General features: G+C 44.2%; 1 protein-coding gene across 1 annotated transcript in view; it reads right to left on the bottom strand.

The window, feature by feature from the left end:
* ABL1 (ABL proto-oncogene 1, non-receptor tyrosine kinase) overlaps positions 1–16,192 on the bottom strand; it is a 77,148-nt gene extending 60,956 nt beyond the window's left edge. Inside the window, exon 1 of the mRNA XM_084219983.1 lies at positions 15,204–16,192. Within this exon, the coding sequence (XP_084076109.1) occupies positions 15,204–15,339 (136 nt within the window). The 5' untranslated portion in view covers positions 15,340–16,192. The remainder of the gene's footprint in view (positions 1–15,203) is intronic.
* Between the last annotated feature and the right edge of the window lie 5,210 nt (positions 16,193–21,402).

Raw genomic sequence — 21,402 nt, 5'->3', positions numbered from 1 at the left:
GGAAAAGCCACTCAGGGGTACTCAGACTCTGATCTCTCCTATGCCAACTGCCAGCTGAGCATGAATCTCCTTTAAAACAATAGTTAAGAACCAATGGAGGAGGGGTAATTTCCTTGCTGGTATGAGGTCTGTGTTTGCCCCACAGCCCATCCTGGCAGGGATCAGCCATCACAGGCATCCAAGGACTGTGGTGTGGCTGCTACCAGATGAGATGAGCTATTAGTGATGGCCCAGTTCCTACAGGACAGATGTCCTCCCTGCAGTCCATAAGCACAGCCATCAGCCTTGCTGACAGCACCAGCAGCTGGGGAAGTGGGCAGGACACACTAAAATGCTCTCTCTCCCTAAAATACCCAGAACCCTTCCCACTGTCACTGCCTGTAGATCTTCAGGGACTCTTCTACCAGGGGTTTCAAACCAACAACTTCTGAAGCGCTACGTTCATGTAAATAAGTAGTTTTTCTAAGAACGAATTAGTTGAGCATATTCTATGAAGTTATTTCATTTGTTTTTGCTCCTGTTCATTTATTCCAATCTGCTGCACCTTCCCTTGGAGAGGTTATTAAACTCTCTGCTAATGGGTGCCAGCACTCGTTTAATTCTTCCTAATGAATGTATGAGTGAGTAGCGGAAGCTATTATGTGGGGCTTAATAAAGGGCGGGAAGGAATTTCCTAAAATTTATTGCCACAGGCTGCTGCTTGAAGATAAAATAAATGGTAATTGCTTGGAACAGGAAAGAGGAGGATGATAAAATATCCCCAGACATGAGGTAAAAAAAAAATACCAAATGCTCCAAACCAAAATCTCAAAGCCCAAAGGATCATGAAGGCAAGATGGCCACCTCCAGCTTTAGCTTTTTATTAATCCTTAAGACTTTTCCTTTGAATATGGATGCTGAAGGATGAACTTGATCTCAGCTGGAATGGTTATTTTATGACACAGAAAATACATATATTTTAAAAAAGGCATTAATTCTGACTGCATCTTATGAAAATAATATTTGTAGGAAAGAAACAATGTAGAGGAAATGGAAGGACAATGTTTCTGGACTATTGAGTCCAGCAATACAATCTTCCTTAAAATACAGGCTTTGCAGGATGAAGGAGACACAGATAACATTTTGCTACAATTATGTTCCTTTTTTCCCATTGCTGTGTTGGTCAGGGTTCATGGAAGAAGAGAAATTGCTGAGATGTGAACCTGTGCATTGTTTCTTCAATTTCTGGGACTGTTTGTTAAAAGAGATAAAAATCTGCAGGCTGGATGAGAAAAAGTGTCTGAACTGGAAGTCCCAAGTGTCAGTCCTGCTCCAAAGTGCTGCAATCACACTGCCAACCTCCCAGCAAGCTCCAGGTCAGGCCTCAACAACTGGCAAGAACAAAGTGGAAATCTAAGTCCCATCCCCTGTAATTGCAATGTAGGAGAAAAACACAGGTTTTCAAAACAAAACTTCTTGTTATAACTCACAACAGCCTCCTGTCCACATAATCCTTCAGGCTTCGTTCAGTGTGATCCAGTCATACAGGTAAGTTTGGCTAAAAGCTTTCATCCATGTCATCAAGAAAGCTAAAAAGCAAGTTTCCCAAGGACAAGTCTGATTTTCTAGTTCCACTGTTGGAGGTGGTCTTTTGCACCTTAGAGACTGCAGAAGTGTTCTCTACCATCAGGCTGCTCAGGAGTTACACCAACTTGCATGTTTAATTACAGAAGCAGTGATCAATAGCTCAAGGGTCACAGGCTGTGGTGGGAGAGGAGGGCAGGGATGTCAGGGATGTCTGGATGTCACCTTATCCAAATGCTACCAGCATTTCAAGTCCAGCTGTCCCAAAAAGGACACTGCCAATCTCTAAAAACAATCTTTCCAAAATGCAGCAAGAAGGAAGTATAGAAGGATGCCAAAATATCAATTTGAGTGGGCAAAGCAGCCATCACCCTTACTTGAAGGGGCAGAAAGAAAGAAAGAAATATTTTTATTTTCAATAGCAAGCTAATATATCCAAGAACTTAAAAGCTGACCTGAGAAGAAAAACAAGATTAGGTTTGCTCTTTTTGGCTGCTTTGGGCAGACAAAGCCTCTCTCTGAAAACCACTATTTTTCATGCCAGCTTTGACCATCTTAAAACCAGGAAAAAAGAGGATAAAACCCAATTTTTCTTTCTTAAATCCTTGGCAGGTCACCTGAAGGAGCAGGCCAACAGCTTTTCCAGCAGGCAGTAAGAAATTATTACTTCCTTTCTAAACAAGGATTTCAGTTGCTTCAGCTCAACAGCAGGATTTCCATAGTCTTACACAATACAAAGCAATCAGTCAACCTGCAAGAGCATCCAATTTGAAAATGGACAGTTGTTTCTCCAAGAGAAAAAGCAACAATTTGATAGAGACAAAGAAAGCCAACAACAACCAACCCCAAAATAATCAAAACAAATTAAAAAAAAACAGCCTTAACACACTGAAAGACAAAAGGTGAGCAGTTACAAGATGAGTGTGAAATATCAGGGATATATAACAGATGTTCAAAGGATCAAATTTGGGTGGCTATAGGATAGGCACCTACTAGAGGTGTTATCCAGGAAGAGTTTAATCTTCACCCACTCCAATGAATTAATCAAAGCCAAATAAACATGCACAGCATTCCATGTTGACATCAATACCTGTACAAAAGGCAGAGCTTCCAATTTAAACCAGCAAACACAAATTATTCCATCTCTGAGGACCTTCAAGCACTTCCACACTTTCAACCCTCTTTCCCTCCAATGAAGAAATCTTAGTAACCATTTATATGGGTTATAGAGCAAGAAGTTGCAGCTTTATGATGACAAAGAACATAAAGATAAAGGATCTGGTTTTGAGTTAGGAATAATCCAAGTAGGTGCTTGTTAACTATCTGTGATGCTGTTCCCTGCTACAAGGAAAAACACAGGACTTCATCTGCCACCAGTGCATCCTTGGAATCACTGCCTACACAAACCTCAATTACGCAGCCTAAAAATATACATTTTACTTATCCAAGGACAAGCCCAGCACAGAGGAGAAATGACTGAAAAAAATCTCAGTTATTCTTTGCAACGTAACACTGATGTCAGGTACAAAGAAAAGGTGCTCTTTTTTTCTGTATTATTTTGTCTGCTTTTGGTAGCACATTGCTACTGTGTGCAAGGGCCAGGTGTGGGAGGAAGAGTGGAGGTGGCACAAGGAAAAGCAGGATCCAAAGTCCTTGTTGTGGTTTATCTGCGGTGTCACAGTAACTGGAGCTCTGTCACCCAGGCTGGCTTGCAGAGGAGCCCTGGAGAAGCTGGAAAAGAACATGGAAAGAACATTTCCATGGCTCTCCTCCCCCATCCCTGCTCTCTGCTTTTACTTGTGCATCTCATAAAACACCCCCAGGCCAACCCCTGGCAAGGCCAGCTCCTCAAGCCAAAGTTTCATAAAACATCCCAGGTAAGATCCCAGGCTAAAAGCAATTCCCTCCCCACAGCCACAAACCTTGGATGCCCAGATTGAGATGTCAGCTCCTGAAATCAAGAGTCAGGGTGGGTGATTTGTGCTCCAGAGGAGTCAGAAGTGCTTCATGGCACAAGGAGGTGAATTCCAACATCCCTGGCTCCCGTGGGGCTTTGTTTGGGCAGGAGCTGCATTCACACAGCTTGGCCCCACCACAACTTGGAGTCAAGGTGTAGGTGCACTGACAGAACTCAGCAAAAGCTCTCTCACAGACCTCCTCCTCCTCCATCCCTTTTTTGCTAAAGTATTGCACTCAGATTGGTTTTTTAAATACCTTTTTTGATGGGGAGAGAGGCACAAGGGGAAGCATCCAACATACTCTAATCCAATTTGTTGTACTCAAAAAAAGAAATCCATTTGTTCAGCTTTGCATTCGGAATCCTTATGATAATAATTTTTAATAGCACTGCTCATTTGGATCCATTTTAAATACATCAGAATTGGATTATATATCAGGAATGACCCTTGCAATTACCTTTTGAGTGTGAGTCCTTTCAGGTAAGACCTTACTCTGCAGAGCTCCCCTGGACTTATCCTTTATGGACACCTCCACATGGCTGACCATGGATACAAACAGAACACACTGCAGCAAGAGAAGGAGAACTCAAATCCAAGTGTGATTGTGCAAGACTGTAGTAAAGAGGTCTTGGAGTAGAAGACAGCACCTTTACTTGCACAGGGTTAGTTTTACTCCTAAAAATTTTAGAAGTTACTACATTTTTAAAATTCAGCTGCTAGCAATTCCAATTTGAGAATCATAAAAAGTGCCGTATTAATAATTGAGATGAAAAATGCCTGTTTGATTCACTCCAGCCCTCAGTCCCCCTCCCCAAAGGGCTTGTTTGCCTTAGGGGAGCATTTCACAAGCAGCACATCAACTTTCTGAAATACAACTTTAGCAGATGAAAGCCTCATAACCACAGAAGAGCCACCTTCCTTCTAAATCTGGAATTTTAAAAACTGTGACATCCATGGAGCAATTTAAAGGTAGAATGGCCAGGATATCTCAGCCCAGCCAAGCACTTTGGCTACCACAGAATGTAGTTATTTCAGAAGTGGCTGAGTGGTGATCTCCCCATTTCAGCCACAACATCCACCCTTTATCTCCGGGCAGACAAAGCTCTGCCACCACTGCTGTGACTCAGGGCTCTGGGGTGATTCAAGCCTGCCCATGGCCATGAAATCTGCCTCATTCCAGGGGCTCCACATCATCCTGCTCCCTGTCTGCTGAAGCCCACCACTTCCTAATTTGGGAACGCTGCAGATGACAGAGATGTCTGAGCGGCACAGCAACGGCTCTGTTGGTGTCTGTGACTTTCACCTCCGTGTTTTTAATGCCTCTCTAGTTAGGCAGGGCTAAATGATGTGGACATGGCAAACATAATGCGATATTCACTTTTTTTGGAGAAAAGCAGCCCGAGTTAACAAATCAGAGCAAAAACACCTCACTGGATTTGTGCTACTTATTCCTATGAGTGGAATGCAAATATTTCAAGTTAACATTTCACGGTTCTTTGAATCCTTACCTGATAATGAATGCAGCACTGATCTATTTTCATTTAATGTTTTTCAAATCCTGTGTTTTAAACCACGATTACAAAGCCATGCTGCTGCTCAGTGAAGTTCACAATTCCTCTCAGGAGAGGTCAGCTTATCAACATTGCAGCAGGTCTTCAATGAAATGTCATGCACTGCCTTCGCTTTGCAGAGGCAAAACTGCAGTCACCAAGATGATTATATTAGCATTTCAAGCTAGCATTTGCCTCCAAAAATCCAACCTTTATTATTCTAATTCCTCTTTTTGCTGGGCTCAAAATATTACCTACTTAAGAGGTAGCTCAGTGCATGTTGCTAACCATCCACAGCCTTCAGGATTTGACCCTCTCCAGACTAACCGCTGCAGCAAATCCAGAATTAACTCCCAGATTATGTCTCCAAGTTGTGTTTCATAAGCAAAACTCACACCCCATCTGGTGGTGTACCTGTGGTCAGAAAAGCCTTTTTTATTCCACTTTTCAGCAAGAGCAAGGTAAAAACCACCAGCAGTTCTCACAGTGAGGGCTAAATTAGACTGAAGTTTCCCCAACACTTTTTTTTTCCCCAGTGACATGGAATTTGAAAGGTTGAGCAACACTTACACTGTCTTATGTGATCACCTCATAACAATAATTACTACTTAAAACCTGAAACATGATAGCACCTTGACATCCACCCTCAGCGTGGGAGGCACTATTTAGACATAACAGACAATCTGCAGAGCCCAGGGAAATTACAGCTTCTATATGAACATCAACAGTATCAAATGATGGGAAGAGCTTTGTCTTCCCTCCAGTTCATTTCCTGTAAAGGACATTTATTTTCTATTAAATAGCTGCACGTTGAGAAAAAAAAAATCATGTATATAGCAAACACATTTAGTGCAATCCATCAATAAGTCTTGTAAGAAGTAATGGTTTGATTGCAGAGACTTTTAAATGCAGCTTCTTATCCATCCAGCTAAATATATTAGAGAAGAAATAACAGCTTGGCATTTATTCAAAACTTTTCATTTGAGCTTTCCTAAGTTATTTGCAAACATGAAGTGTAGCCAGACAACAATAGCTCTAATAGCTGTTCCAGTTATTCAGGCTAAAATGGGATGTAGTTTTTAAATGAACATTATGTGTTGTCAGACTTATATCAGGAATGAAAAGAACTTAGAGCCAAAAAAATAATAAAAAGAAAACCCCATTCACACGTACATATTTATAGCTTAAACTAGTTTTCTAGATGCACTAAATCTTCATTATTATAAAATTCTCCCACCCAAAAGAGATTTAAGTAAAATAGAGTATTACTAGATTACAGCTTTGCTTTTGTAAGCATTGTTATGACTTCATAACAATTTAACTCCACCATTAGCTCTGTGAGAGCAATTCTGACATTCAGACAACACCAACTGTGCAAATAAAAGTGTCACAGGCTGAATCTGTTTCTAGATATTCCCTGAGCATCCATGCCATAAAAAGCTCATGTTCACAAATGTTGAACTCAATGCTACAAGAGGATTTACCAAATCAATTTCTATACTGAGAGGAATCTAATATTAAATATAAATATTAGGAAAGTATTTATATCTTTTAAAAGTCAGTGCAGCATAACAAAAGAAGTAGGGGAATTAGACCAATTGTAGAAAACATCAATAAATGAAAAGGAATGCAGAACCGAAAACCATTTATTTTATTTTTTTAAACAAAGAACAGGCTGAAATGGAGCTTGAGGAGATGAGGGAGCAAGATTTTCCCATTAACAGTGAAAGCAAACATCACCTACCAAGCTTTTTTTCATCAGCAAGCAAGCACACAAAGATTACAGGTTCTAGTAGTATCTAAAAGGACCTGACAGCCACTATTTCTGAAATTCACAGTTGTCACTTCTGACCCGGGTTCTCACCAATTAACTTTTGTTCATTTCCAAGAGGATTCTCACTGCAGGGATTGTTTTAATCAGAGCAAGTTAGTGAAGAGTCACAGAAGACATCTGGTGGCCAGTGCCCCAAATGACAATTTCATTTGCTTTACACCTTAGTAATAAAGCTTAAATTTAAATTAAGTAAATAATTTTAAACACTTCAAATTAATTAAATTATTTTACTCACAAAAACCAAGTGAAAACAGTTGTGTTTACTGCATAACAGCCCTGTGATAACCCTCTGTGGTCAGGCCAGGAACTGAGAACTTGGGAACAGCCCTTCACCAGGTATGTTAAATGAGGCTGAACCTAACAAGCAGCCTTTGAATTTAGGCAACTTGAACACGAATGACAGAGCAAACATTTCCGGAAAGCCCAAGGAATTTCCTACTTAAAGTTTCCATGTCCTTATCCCACTACCATTCACACATTCAGCCTCTGGAAAAACAACCTTGTTTATTCTGGGAACACACACACACACATAAAAAAGCCATGAATTAGCCATCAGTTCCCCCAGGTGTGGAGTGACAGATCAACTCACTGGGGTCACTACCAAACCTGACAGAGCCCATGTGGGTGTGTTTTGGATTCTGGATGTGCAGAGCAAGTGAAATTTCCTCCTCTGCAGCATCAGAGTGACAGGAAGCACAGGGAACATGCCCAGGTCACTCTGTGCTTCCAGCAGAGATGGACATTGGACAGGGAACAAACAGCAGGTCAGACAATGGGGGAATCCTGTCCTCCAGCAAGCCTTGCCATCCAAAACCCAGCATTTAACAGGCAGCAGAGTATGTAATTCAATATAGTCTTCATCACACATTATTCCCAGTTTCTGAGGCCATCACTCCCTCTTTGATGCAAATGTGGAGTGCAAACCACAGCAGCCTTTTACTATTTCATGAGCTCTAAGGAGAGACTGGAGCAAATAACATTTGCTACTGCTCAGACAGCACTTCAAAGGAGGAATCTACAGAGAGGCAGGCTGGACACAGCTCAGGCCCTGGAAGACGTGGCAGGAATAAGGTAGGAACTGAAGTCAGCCAAAATGATAAATGCACCAGAATGCCTTAGAAAAGCAGCACTCATGGATAAGCAGCTACTCAAGGCAGGCAACATGTAGCAATATTGATTCTTTAATACACACAATGAAACTAAAGTCTTAATGATTAATAATCTGTTGTGAAACTCTATTCATTAGGTAAAAACAGTGCTCAGAAATGACACAACATAAATCAGGCACTCTCCTCACTCATGAAAGAATGATGAGCTTGCTCGCATCCATGTAAATTAGCAGCAATCACTCTGCATAAAAGCAAGCTCCTGCTTTTCACAACCCAGCTGGTAACAGCCAAGAAAAAATGCTGGAGAAAATGAAAATATACATGAAAAAACCCCCCTAAATCTAATTTCAACACTAATTTCAGAAAGTACTTAAGCAAAAACTAAAGCAAGCTGGTATTCAGGACACACAAGGAAACGCGTAGAAAGGGACTCCTCCCAGAGCACAACACACCATTTTAGCAGAATTATATCAAATTTTGCCACAAGCATGATGAAACTTCCAGCCATCTCACAAAATTTAATGCTTAATATCTAAATGCAACACTGGCATTAAGCACAGAAGTTTTAAGACCAGATTTAAGAACGAACTAAGAACTAATTTAGTTAAGAACTAAGGAAAGACGCTGCCTTAGGCAGCTTTACTCACTAAAATTGAATGTTCATTACCTTTTTGCCCGAGAATCCTCCTTAAACCAATTAAATGGACACTCTGGCAAGCAGATTAATAACTTCTACAGATTGTTTAGATTGATCTTCAATCAACATAGAGCCGAGTAAGAGCTGACTGATAAGAGTCACAAAAGCAAAGAAGCAAGAGTCCCTCTCTCTGCTGGAACTGCTCTGGATGTTCCTACAGCAAAGGACTTCACAAGAGACCTTTTATAAGGAGACTAACTCCTTCTCACAAGAATGGCACAGCATGGCTGAACTGACAGAACAGTGCTGGGTGCAGACACTGCTCCTCACTGACACCGCAGAGAGAAGGCAGCCCCTTCCCCCTGCCAAAGAATAAGGAAAGCAAAATCTGTATTTTTCCATCTGCAAAAATACTCCAGAAGGTCACTAGTGTTTCAAACACTTCCTTCAGTCTTTGTAAACGCAAATCAGAGTGTTCTATACAGCTGAAGGAGATGGCACCTGCAACACACCCACACAGCCCCACAGCCATCCAGGTTTTAAACTTTACAGAGTGGATCAAGTACACTGAGGGAGCTGCAGGAATGTCCTGGCCATGCTGAAACACTCCAAACAGCCCAAAACCCATGGCAGGGGGCTCGAAACCTTACTGAACACAACACTGGTGTCAGCTGGGTGTTAAGAGCTGGACTAACTCCTGCAGCTCTGCATCCCCACTGCCTGCTGTCAGCTGAGAGCATTCCTCACTCGGCACCTGCCAAGGCTCCGCTTACAGTCCCATCCACACCAGGGCTATCAAAACACTCTCCCAATTATTTCTTGTCTGCTTTATCACAGTTCCTACAAGCACAGCTGGAAACACATCCCTGTTCTTCCAAGGCACAACCCAACAGCATCCCCACCCTAAAGTGACAGTCAATAGGACAAGATTTTCCAAGGCCATTTCCACCTTCCTGCACCCTCATGATTTGCTACAGAGCCTGACTCTGAGAGCATCAGCGATGAAACTCAGAACTTTCAACTCTCAGCAACAGGACTGTGTCAACTCCTCACTTTCAAGCTTCAGATTTAAACTTTCCAATGTAAAATACTGCGAGTTTGATGGTAAATGTTGAAGTGTGCTGAAGGAGATGATTGCCTACAAGGGAAGATTTCTATGCTAATACCCTGTAGCCTTCTCTTGCCTCCCTGTCCTGATTTCCTACCACTGCCTCCCTATTAAAATTTGTAAATAAGAATGCAGAACTAGCATAATCTGTTAATGAAAGTCTGGCATACAAGCAACCACTACCTATTTGTCATGAAGGAGATCAACTGCTTAAATATGGCAAGTTATCAAAGATTAGTCAGTGCACAGAACAGAACTGCTTTTGCCCAGGAAAGGGATTAGCCTTTCCCCACCATCATCATCATCCACCTCATCCTGTGGAAAAGCAGTTTAGAAAGTCTTAGGTCTCTTTCCATATATATTCCAACCATAGATCAAGTTAGTATTTGATAATTGGAGCAAGAAAAAGTACAGCAAGTGATTTTTATGATGAAAAGGGATACAGTCAGAGGCAGTAAACAAATCTGCATTCAGCATGCAGCAGATGTCAGCATTAACCAGGCTAATACTGAGGCACAGTGAAGTTGGATTCATAAGCAATGATCCCAAAAGCTGGAGATAAGTCTCTCCTAATAGAGATGGAAATTGAAATTTGGGAGCTGCCAAATCTCTAGCCTGACAACAAAGAAAGTTTTGTCAGTTCGGAATGAAAACCTGAAATACTGAAGGCAGACTAAAAAATGGCTTCCAATTAGGCCAGTGCTAATGATCCAATTTCAGGTGAATGGTCTAAAGTGGAGTCAGGAGTAGTAAAGCAGTTTCTTTGAAGTCTCAGGTTTTGCAGTTGGTGAAGCAGAGACAAAGTATAAAAATTCCCTGAGGTACAATGGAAAGAGATAAATGCAGAGGTTTTAAGTACATGGGTTTGAAGAAACAGTTCTAGTATGGTAGGAGTCTCATTTAAATCATTTCCTTGTATGGGCAATTGACTATCTAATAAATGCATATTGCAGGTAAGGAAGACATATTGAGCTCCCCTGTAGGATAAAGGATAATGAGTACAAAAATCAGACCTTGAAGATAATCTTGTTCCAAAACCCTGCCATGGGCAGGGACACCTTCCACTACCCCAGGTTGCTCCAAGCCCTGTCCAACCTGGCCCTGAACACTTCCAGGGATCCAGGGGCAGCCACAGCTTCTTTGGGAACCTGTGCCACCCTCACAGGGAAGGATTTCTTCTGTATATCTCATCTACCCTCAGTTTGCAGCCATTCCCTGTGTCCTGTCACTCCAGACCCTTGTCCAAAGTCCCTCTCCAGCTCTCCTGGAGCCAGTTTAGGCACTGGAAGGAGCTCTGAGCCCTCCCTGGAGCCTCCTCTGAGCTGAACACCCCCAGCTCTCCCAGCTGTCTCCAGAGCACAGGGGCTCCAGCCCTTGGAGCTCTCCATGGCCTTCTCTGGACTCTTTTCAACAGCTCCATGTGCTTCCCATGCTGGAGACAGCACTGCAGGTGGGGTCTCAGCACAGTGGAGTAGAAAGGGGAGAATCTCCCCCCCTGCCCTGCTGCCCACACTGTGGGATGAGCCCAGGATATGCTTAGAATTGATTATAATGTAATTTATTCATTTTCACAATTGAAGTGCTTGAAACGTGAAACTTAACAGCACAAAACAAGATAGATTATTAAACATAGAGACCCTTAAAATTTATTTTTTAATCGATAATGAAGGAAATGTTGCTTTTAATTGTTGGGATTTTTCCTCACAGTGAACTGTAAAGGGCACATCTCCAACTGGCAGCTGTGGCAAGCTGGTGCTATAGATCCATTTTGCACAATTGCTTCCTAATTAAAGCAGTAAAATCTTTCAGCACCCTTGTAAGAAAAAGAATTCCGATCTAATATGACAGAGACTGTAGTTGGCAGACTTCAGCCATATTCAGCACTAAATGTTTAAGAAAAATGCATCCAGTTCTGCAGTTTATCTCTCTTTACAGTGAGGTAAACAGCTCATTTAAGCTTCCCTATCACTCACCTGCTGGAAGAGAAACTCTAAGACCACATTTTATCGCTATGAAAGACTATGAAAAGGCCATTTTTGTTTGAGTGCTTTATCAATCTTTTCCTCATCTCAGTATCACGTATGTAATGATTAGAGTTCATTTTTTAAGCCTTCAAGTGCTGCTTTTGCTTGGAGATACAGTTCTACCAACATGCTTCAGGGGATCTGCTCATCATTCAGCACAGCAACACCTCCACAAGACAGTCAGAGGGGATGTGCTGTTTGCCAGTCCCTCCAGTCAGGTCCTGCCAACTCTGGGATCACAGCTGAGCCCACTGAGAACACACCTCTCTTTTCAGAGAGTTTGAGTTTTGCTGAAATGAACATTCTGGAAAGGCACAAGATACACTAGTGCGCAAATTTCAAGGTGCACTGACAGAATCTTGCCCCTTAACTGTCTACTGATCACATTTTTTTCTCAGCTGGATATCCCCAAAAAGCAGTGACTGTAGACTCAATTCTCACCAAGGAAAGCAGAGAGAAAGAAGCAAACTTTGCCTCTATAATTCCTCTCAAGTTCAAGCTTGCAAACAAGCTATGAGCTGGAGTAATCTGCATCAGGGTGAAATGTGTAAAATCCCAGCAAGGGCTACCCTGCTGCCCAGGGTAACGACACGAGCATGAACTCCAGCTTGTAAAACGCCCTCCGTGGGGAAAGTAACAGCACAAAGAGACAAGCCCAAAACTTGCCCATAGATTACTTTTTTTCCCTTAAGGCACTCCTCAATTGTCAGCTCAGGACAAAATTTAGAGCCCTTCTGCATTATTCTCACAGAACATTTGAGCACCAGCAGAGCTGATTTCTGGCCAGTTGCCTCCTTGGCTTTTCAGAAGCCTCTCCATGTGTTGCTTTGGGTGCTACGGAGAGGGTGATGACCAAAAAATAGAATTACTTTGCTGGAAGTTATTTTCCCTTACACTGTTAGTATCTGATAATATTCACTAACCCTTTCAGCCAAAATCTGGTGCCACCACTTAGTGCCTGCTGAATGAGCCCCAGTAGAACTTTGCAGGTAATGTCCCACCAAAACAAGATCATAAATGCCTTTATAAAAATAACCCTAAAAGGACAGCCCTGCTACCAAAAGTTTCATTTCTTGTATTTGTTTTATCATGGGCTTTAATATACGAGAACTTCAGACAAGGACATTTAAAAATTCACCTGTCTCTAGGGGGTTAAGTGGCCCACCGTGGAATTTCTCCTTAAGCATTTCTTAGTTATGAAAAGCCAGAAACACAATTTTCCTGGGACAAACCAGTTCCCACAGTGCAACAGAGAAACCAGATACAGTGTCTGGTATTTAGAAGAAACTGTGTAATAACATACTGAAAGGGAAACATGCAAATATTTAAGCCCTGGAAAAACACCAATCTTATTTTTATGAACTCCAGCCCATGGCACAATAACTGAATAGGACTGAAAGCATTAAATACTGATCTGTTCATTAATTATAAAGTATGCCAGTCTATGTATTTCAAAGGCAAATTACTGAACGTAAAAGGAAGAACTTTCTAAAACAAACTTTGTTCCCTCTTAATTTGCCCAGATTTAATGTGGCATTTTTCAGGACAGGAGCAGCCCAAACTCAGAAGAGAGGTGAATAAACAACAGTGGTACTGCCTTCTACTGCCAGGACTTGGAAGAACCTTTTCATCCACTCAAAGGAAGAAACTTTTCCTCATCTGTATAAGCAAGGCTGATCTTTTGCAGTTCTTTTAACAGATGTCCTAGCCCTGATGTCCCCTTTCAAGTTTATTCTCTTCTGAATCAAGACACCAAGGTCTCTCATGGACATATGGCACATGGACATTAGAGATGCCATTTTTCCTCGTGAATGTGCTGGGATCTGCTGACCTCAGGTCACACTGGCAAGAAGTTACCATCTGCCTATTGCTGTTAGATGATCAAAAAAGAACGTTCCTGGCTTTTCTGCCACAGCAAAATACCAAAGGGACTAAGAACATTATATTGCTTGCAGCAAGTGCACTGGCTGTATCTCACCTGACCTTGAAACTCTGTCCAGAGTAGTAAAAGCAGGAACCAAACTGGGGGTGGAGGAGTGGGTATATCACAGGACTGAAAGCAAGGAAAAATCCAGCAGCAGGGTTAACATTAGAGGGCCAACCCTGATATTCTCTAACCTATTCTCTAACCTTCCCTTAATTACCTCAAGTTTCTTCAGTACACAAACATTGTATGGGAAAATAAAACACTGAAAAAACTCAAAACATTATTTCAGCAGAGCAGTACAAAAATGGGATCTCTGTGTGTTTGTTGAACACTGCAGAGAATTCCTTGGGCCCTTCTAGAAACACAAAATGAGAAAAAGTTTGAAAGCAAAGCCCTTTAAAAGAAAGAACAAATCAAAACTTTTCCTCTAACTATATTGTGTTCTCAGACACAGCAAATATTTCATTTTTAGTTCTATGAAGATTACAGATGCAGTTTTGTTATATTCACAGATAAACTTCCTCTACAGGACAAAACTGTTGCAGAAGCTTTGTCAAAATCACATTCTCCAGCCAAAGATACCCGTCAGCAGCACGTCATCTCAAAGAAATCTCTTAAAATTCTAATATTGTTTTAGAATTTTAAAAGTGTTGTGCAAAAGCAAGATTACTCCAAAGTTTAATCAAAAACAATGCATTTCTGCACCTCACTTCTGTAGAGATGCCTTCAGTTTACAGTTTCTTTGGTTTGGAGGGCGGGGGGGGCGGTTTGGTTGGTTTTTGATGTTTAAGGAAGAATTTAATGCAGCCACCAAATGTACCTCTGAGTCCTACTGAGTTTTTCATTTGGCTTCTTTCCTGAGATTCTGAACTTCCCCCCATACTTTGCAGAAGGCCAGCAAGTGACAGGGTTGCTCTACCCCAAACTTCTGGCCTCTAGCAGTTCAATCCATCACAGCACAGGATGGAGGTGTAACCAGCTATGAGAAACCACTAAGCAAAAGTGCTCCAAATGCACCAAGAAACTCTTGTCACAACAGCAGTAAGTTCACCAACTTTCCAAAATAAAGGTTTCTTTCCTTTCCAAGCAGCAAAGTCCCTTCAGTAAAGATAATTAAAGAACACCTGTCACTGACAACAGCATCACCACGGGCTGAGGCTGGTCTGTACTATGACACAGACAACTCAGGATCAAACACTTCCCCAGACTGCAAACCAGAACATTACCAAGGCAGAAATGAGAAACTTGTACAAAGTTACTTCCTTGCATTTCACCTTTAGCTGTACAGTAACCTCTCTCCAGGTTTCAAGCAATATGACCCAAGTATTTTCTTGATAAACAAATCATTGAAGATTTGCATTAAGCAGCAAGGGAAAGAAAACAAGACTTCCATAAAGTACATGTCTGTATCTGCTCCATGGTCTTGAATAAATCCATATTGTACCTAGCTCAGCAAACCAAAATTAAACCAAATACCAATAGAAACTTCTTACCATGTTCCACGAAGACGTTGCAGTGTGGGCCCGCATGCCTCGATGACTCCTTCTTCCCTGCTCCTTTGATGAAGTGCAGGGCAGGCAGACTTGGCCTCCTTTGGTCCCCAAGAACTTTTCCAGGCTGCTGCCCCATAAAGTAACTATGGGCAGCCTTTCCCAGGATGAGAAGTTTTCAAAGTCCGTGATCCCTGATCTTCCAGGCTGGGAAGGAGTTTTGAAGGAGAAGGTATTTAGGTGGGTGCACTGGCTGCACTCACAGTGGGATAAAGTCACTTGAGGTGAAGAATTAAGACAAATTCCTCCAATGCTCCTGAAGACAGCAACAAGGCTCCTTAGGTGACTTTATGCAAAAAAAAAAAAAAAAAAAAAAAGAAAACAAACAAACAAAACAAACGAGTAAAAGTTCCAACTGCTCAGCAATGACCAAGCAGTACCAAAGTTTCAGGTTGCCATATGTAGTGTGTCTTCCACCGGGTAAAGGAGAATTAGTTCATCACACAAGCAAAAAACCACTCATGGGCTCACCCAGGGCAGGAAACAGCCATTCCCACCACAGCTAGTGTCAAGGTTTCTTTTTTTTCCTCCTTTTCTTTTGCATAGCATTGAGTTAGCAAAGGCCAAAGAGCCACGGAGATTTGGCTTCAAGTATCGCTGAAGTCCAGCAGGGTCAAGTGCGCCGGAACCATGGCAGCTCTCCAGGCGAAGCAGCAGCAGCAGCTCCGGGTGGGCTCCGCACGCTCCCTGGGCTGCAGGGATGGGACGGGGGCTCTCGGTCACCGGGCTTCGGCTCCTTCTACCGCCGCTACCTCGGCGCCGGGGGGCCCGGCGGGGCCATGGCGGCGTCGGAGCAGCGCTGGGGCGGCCGGGCCGGCGCCCCGTGCCCGCTGCCTCAGGCGGAGCCGGGCGCGGGGCTGCGAGGCCGGGGAGCTCCGGGAGGCCGGTTCCTGCCCAGCAGCCGGGCCAGGGCAGGCGGGGGGGACCGCGCCGGCCGCATCCCCGGGCGGGCGGGCGGCGGCAGCGGGGCCCGGCGGCAGCGGGGCCGGGCGGGCGGAGCGCGGCGAGGGGCCGCGGGTAGCCCGGGGCTGCGGGACTGGCGGGGGGCGGCGGAGGCGGCGAGGGAGATCCCGGAACCCCCGGGCCGGCGGGCGGGCGGTCACATCCCCTTCCGGCCCCTCCTCCTCCGCCGCCCCCGCCTCCCGCCCGGCGCTGCCCGATCGCGGCCCCGCTCCCGGCCCCGGGGACCGGCCGGGCGGGGAAGGGCAGGGCAGGGGGGCTCCCGGGAGAAGCCTCTGAGCAGCGTGGCCGGCAGGGCGAGGGAGGGGATCCTCCCTTTAGGCGGCCCTGGTGAGGCACATCTGGAGTGCTGAGCCCGGTGCTGGGCGCCTCAGGGCGAGCTGGGCGAGGAGCGGCTGGAGAGGGTCCTGAGGGGGCACCCGGAGGATTTGGGGCTGGAGCAGCGCTCTGACGAGGAGACACTGCAGAGCTGGGCCGGGTCAGTCTGGAGAAGGGAGGGCTGAGAGGGGATCTCAGCCATCCATGTCAGTATCTCCCCGAGGATGGTGCCAAACTCTCTTCAGTGGTGCCCAGTGACAGGATGAGAAGCAATAGCCATAAACTAAAATATAAAAAGTTTCCTCTCAACTAAAGAGAGAACTTCTGCCACCCCCACGTTGAGGGTGGCAGAGCTCTGGAATAGGTGCCCAGGGAGGAGTTTCCCTCTCTGGAAACACTCCAAACCCACCTGGGCACATTCCTGTGTCACCTGCTCCAGGTGACCCTGCCCTGGCAGGAGGGTTGGACAGGATGAGATCCAGAGATCCCCTCCAACCCTAACTAATCTATGATTCTGGGGGAAAAAACTGAAAAGGCTCCAAAAAGCTCATGTGAAATCCCTTACCTCTTTAGAAAGGCCACCCAAGTTGTTTTCCCACAGATCTGACTCTGCAGGGGTCTCAGAGCCCCTGGCCAGCTCTGGACCCTGGATGCTTGCAGAGATGGACAGAGACTAAGAGATCCTTACAGGAGCAGCTGTGTGCACAGCCAGGAATCTGTCACCCTGCTTGCACAAATGACTTCACTTCCTTATGAATGCTCTCAGCATACACAGAACTAGATACCAAAAACAGCCATAGAGTCCAGTGACAATTGAAAAAATATTTTATTGACCTATTTTTGTGCACCATTTGGTACAAAGATGGAGTTAAACCGCCAAATTCTTCAGCAGGCACTGAGAGTTCCCTGAGCTAAAGAGCAGACCATGGTGCTGAAGATATTTAGTTTTTCATACATTCTCCCGTTCACCTTGGGGATAGAAGAGGGTCAAGGCAGCAGCTTGAGGTCAGGGTGTTTTGGTCAAAGGTCTGTGGTTGCTCCCACTCGACAACAGGAGAACACACAATTGCAATTCTGTGCTGTAGCCTCCTGCTCAGGGCAACCATCTGGACACAGAGCAGCTTGTTTATACTGACTCCTCCCTTGTGACAAATCCAAACACACTCCATGTCTCCTATGCCATATTCAAGGTCTCTGGCAGACCTGTATTTTTCATCTTCTAACAATAGCATCCAAAATGTAGCACTTCTTACAGCCCTGCGGGATCCTCCATCTCTGCTGTGCCAGGCTGCTCCTACATCACTAATTCTTAGTCAGGAGACTGAGCTCAAACCACTTCTATTGGATTTCTCCATCAATCACTCAGTTTGCAGGTACTGAGACTGGCTGTGCTGTGCACACACCCACACAGGAGACAGAAATTCTTGTGCTGAGACAAATCCAGGGTCACATCTGTTGAACTCTGCGGAATTCCTCCAGGTTTATCTCAGTATCGAGATCAGCTTCTCACCGAGGTGATATAACCCCCATCTGCTCCCACGGAATGGAGAAAAGGGAGGAAATGAAGCTGTCAGCACAGGCCAAGTAGCCCAAAAGAAATTTGTTACAAAACCCAACACCAACCATTATTCACTGTAAAAGTTACTCTCTTCTGGGTCTGACTGCAGCATCCTGGATAATCTCTCCTACCCTGGCAGGGCTGAAGCAGAGTAAACTCCAGAAGACAACCACGGGTCCACAATAGTCAGAAAAACCTTCACCAAATTAAGCAAAAGTAATTTCAAATATGCAATAGAATCACAGAACTGTTTGGGTTGGAAGGGACCCTAAAGACCATCATGTTCCACGCCCCTGCCACAGGCAGGGACATCTTCCACTAGACCAGGTCGCTCCAAGCTTTATCCAACCTGTCCTTGAACACTTCCAGGGCTGTGCTGTGGATAGTCCAGGCTGTAAATATGTTCTTCCTGGCTTGCCTGAGATCTGTGCAGATGAATGCACTTACGTTTTATTTAACAGAGCAGGTGAGTTTATCATTCAGGCTGACAGGCAGTTATTCCTTCTGATGCTGTGCAATCATAAGCAGCAAAGTGGGGCAGGTTCTTTGCCAGCAGTTCCCAGCCTCTTTCAACTCAGCAGTTTCTCCAAAAGCATTTCCTGTTTCCCAGAGCACTGCTGGAGTTAATCTGGGACAATACACAGGCAGATGAGTCAGCTGGTCACTCCCAAATGTCATGGTGAGATACCTGCCTTCTTCCCCTTCCTGAAGGGTACTACGTGTTCTGCCCCCAGCCCTGCTGCCAGCTTTTGGGAACATGACTCTCCTGTTAAACATGAAAGCTGCCCAGTAGATTCAGAAATTGTTAAAGACAGACAGAAAAGTTGTGGGAATACAGAATAAGTTTAAAAAAAAAAGCTTCAGAGTGTTTTTTTCAATCCAGTCCATGTACATACTACCATTTATTTTTTTCCTAAGAGATACTTCAGCACTTTTTCTGTTTACCTCCCATTAAGTGTGGGTTCTCACCCAACAGCTGCAGTGACATCCTTTCTATAACAATATCTTAAAAACTCAACCTCTTCACCAAATAATAAAACTTAGCATGCTAATTAACAGTCCTCAGGATCCTGAGAGAACCATTTCAAGATGTCTCTAATCTCAATGGGATTTCAGTCTCTTCTCAGGTCTGTGCAAAGCTTTTTATTTGTACCACTCTCAGCTGAACAGCAAAACTGCACGGATGGTACAGAAGTAATGCAATAAGCAGCAGTAATTGGATTAATAACCCATTAGCACAAATTTAAAATCTCAGTGGTTATTCCTAGGAGTAAAGGAATTCTTGCTATTAGTACGTGAACACAGGCACCAAGAAACAAGAAAATTCTTTTTGCAGATGGGCGATGTTGTGTTCTTATTCCTACAGACAACACTCACCAGCAAGGGAACTAGTTACCAACCCCACTTCTGAGCACATGTATTGACCCTGGAGGAGGCAGCACAGGAGGTGCTACAGCTGCTTTACAGTGTCAGACACTGGTGAACAAAGAAATCAGGTTGGTCTGAGCTGTTTTAATGCCTAGATGGGCCTTTTAGTTCCCCATAGAAAAATGAACACTTACTAGGTTTTTCCCACCCTGCTTTTTCCCCTTAAACCAGAGAAGCCGTAGTTTCTTCCCTTTCACCCTTCCTGCTTAGAAGTTACCCAGCACAATCCCACAGACTATTTCAAGAATTTAAGGGGCCACTGCTGTTGCTGGCTTGTTGTTTGGTTGCTGCTGGTTTGCAAAGCTGTGCTGGACGGGAACTGCCAGCAATGACCTTGCTGAAGCCTTGTTACAGAATTTAGGTCTTGGCACAGCACTGGCTGAATGTGGAAGGATCAATAATTATCCGTCATGGTCACTGGGGAAAATACTGAGACCTTTGGTTCCCTCCCATCAGAAAAGATCCACAACCAAGCCTCACCAGCTGGTGTTCTTCTTGGGTTTAAAAACAAAAGTACCAGGTATTCAGCTGTAAGGGAACTGGATGAGTCACATGCCTCATCATTAATGCCAAAATATCAGGAATCCTGCAGCAAGCAGGAGGAATCAGAAAGCTCAGAGCTGAAGCAGTCCAGAGCTTGAGCTGGTTTTTAGCAGAAATCCCTGAATTTCCCCCTGTGGTAATAAGATCAACAGCTGCTAAACTACAGCATTGGATGAGGGGGGAAAAAAAGTACTTTTCTAAGTGAAAGACGCAAACTGCTAAAGCTTTTTTAGCCTTTTTGAAGCAGTTTTGTCCATGGAGCTGTGTGTTATGTGGCTACCAGCACCCTCATGGAGACCTGAAAGTGTCACCATCAAACCTCAGTTTTCAAATATCCCCATTCATCTTGAGGATGTGATTGTTGCAACACTTACTAGGAAATCCTCTTAAAACTCAAAAACAGCAATTCCCAGGTCTTGTGTGGAGCATTCCAGTGATACCCCCAACAAGTTCAGCACTATTTTCAAAGGCAGCACGGGCAGTTGTGCAGCAGCAGAACGGATTAGCCATGTCCTTGCTTGTCCTTAGCCCCATTGTGCTTTAGGATTTGGGCTGCAGCGCTGGTGGCAGCCGCCCAGGCCCTGCTGTCTGGCAAGGCAGCGAGGCAGAGCTGCTGGCGAAGGGAAGTGCCACAAACGCGATCCAAAGGTGCCATCTAGTGCCTGCTCGAGACCACAGGGAAAGCAGCCCGAGCTGCAGGGACAGCAACGAAAGGAATTTCTAGTTCCCAGGAAAACACCGAGGAAAGAATTTTCCCGTGTGCCTGAGGCAAGAGTGCAAATTTGCAACGTGCAATTGGATTCAGGGACAATTGGGACAGATGTTTTATCATCCTTTTTAAGAATTACAGTGCTGTGGTGCAAGGATATATTTGCAATACAAATAGATATATAATAAACCAGTTCTAATACAGCACCTGGAGCTGAGAGGATTCTCCAGGGAAAGCATCACATTCTTCACAGAGAATGTGATTGTTTGCCTGCAAACACTTGGCTCAACGTGTCCACCTCTAAGCACAGGCCTGAAGATCTTTACCAGTGTCATACTGGGCTCCCTGTCATCCCCCAGTCACCTCTGCTTGACTCACCTCTCCAAGGGATCCTGCAGGGAGGCAATGCCTGGAAAACCACTGTGAACACCAGGCAATCCTTCCAGAGGAACCCTGTAAAGGCTGAAGAGGAAGGTCAAGTCCTGCTGGGATGAAGGGCAACAACTAAGAGATAAGACAGTGTAACTATTCCAAGTGTCTTAGCACAGGGAAACTTGAGCCAACCACAGCTCTCAAGCTAAGCTAAAAACAAGCCAATGCAGACACTGCTGAAAGACTGATTTGTT

Source organism: Fringilla coelebs (genome assembly GCF_963513975.1).
Source record: "Fringilla coelebs genome assembly, chromosome: 21".
In the NCBI taxonomy this organism is placed as follows: domain Eukaryota; kingdom Metazoa; phylum Chordata; class Aves; order Passeriformes; family Fringillidae; genus Fringilla; species Fringilla coelebs.
This window is presented reverse-complemented; position numbering and strand designations above follow the sequence as displayed.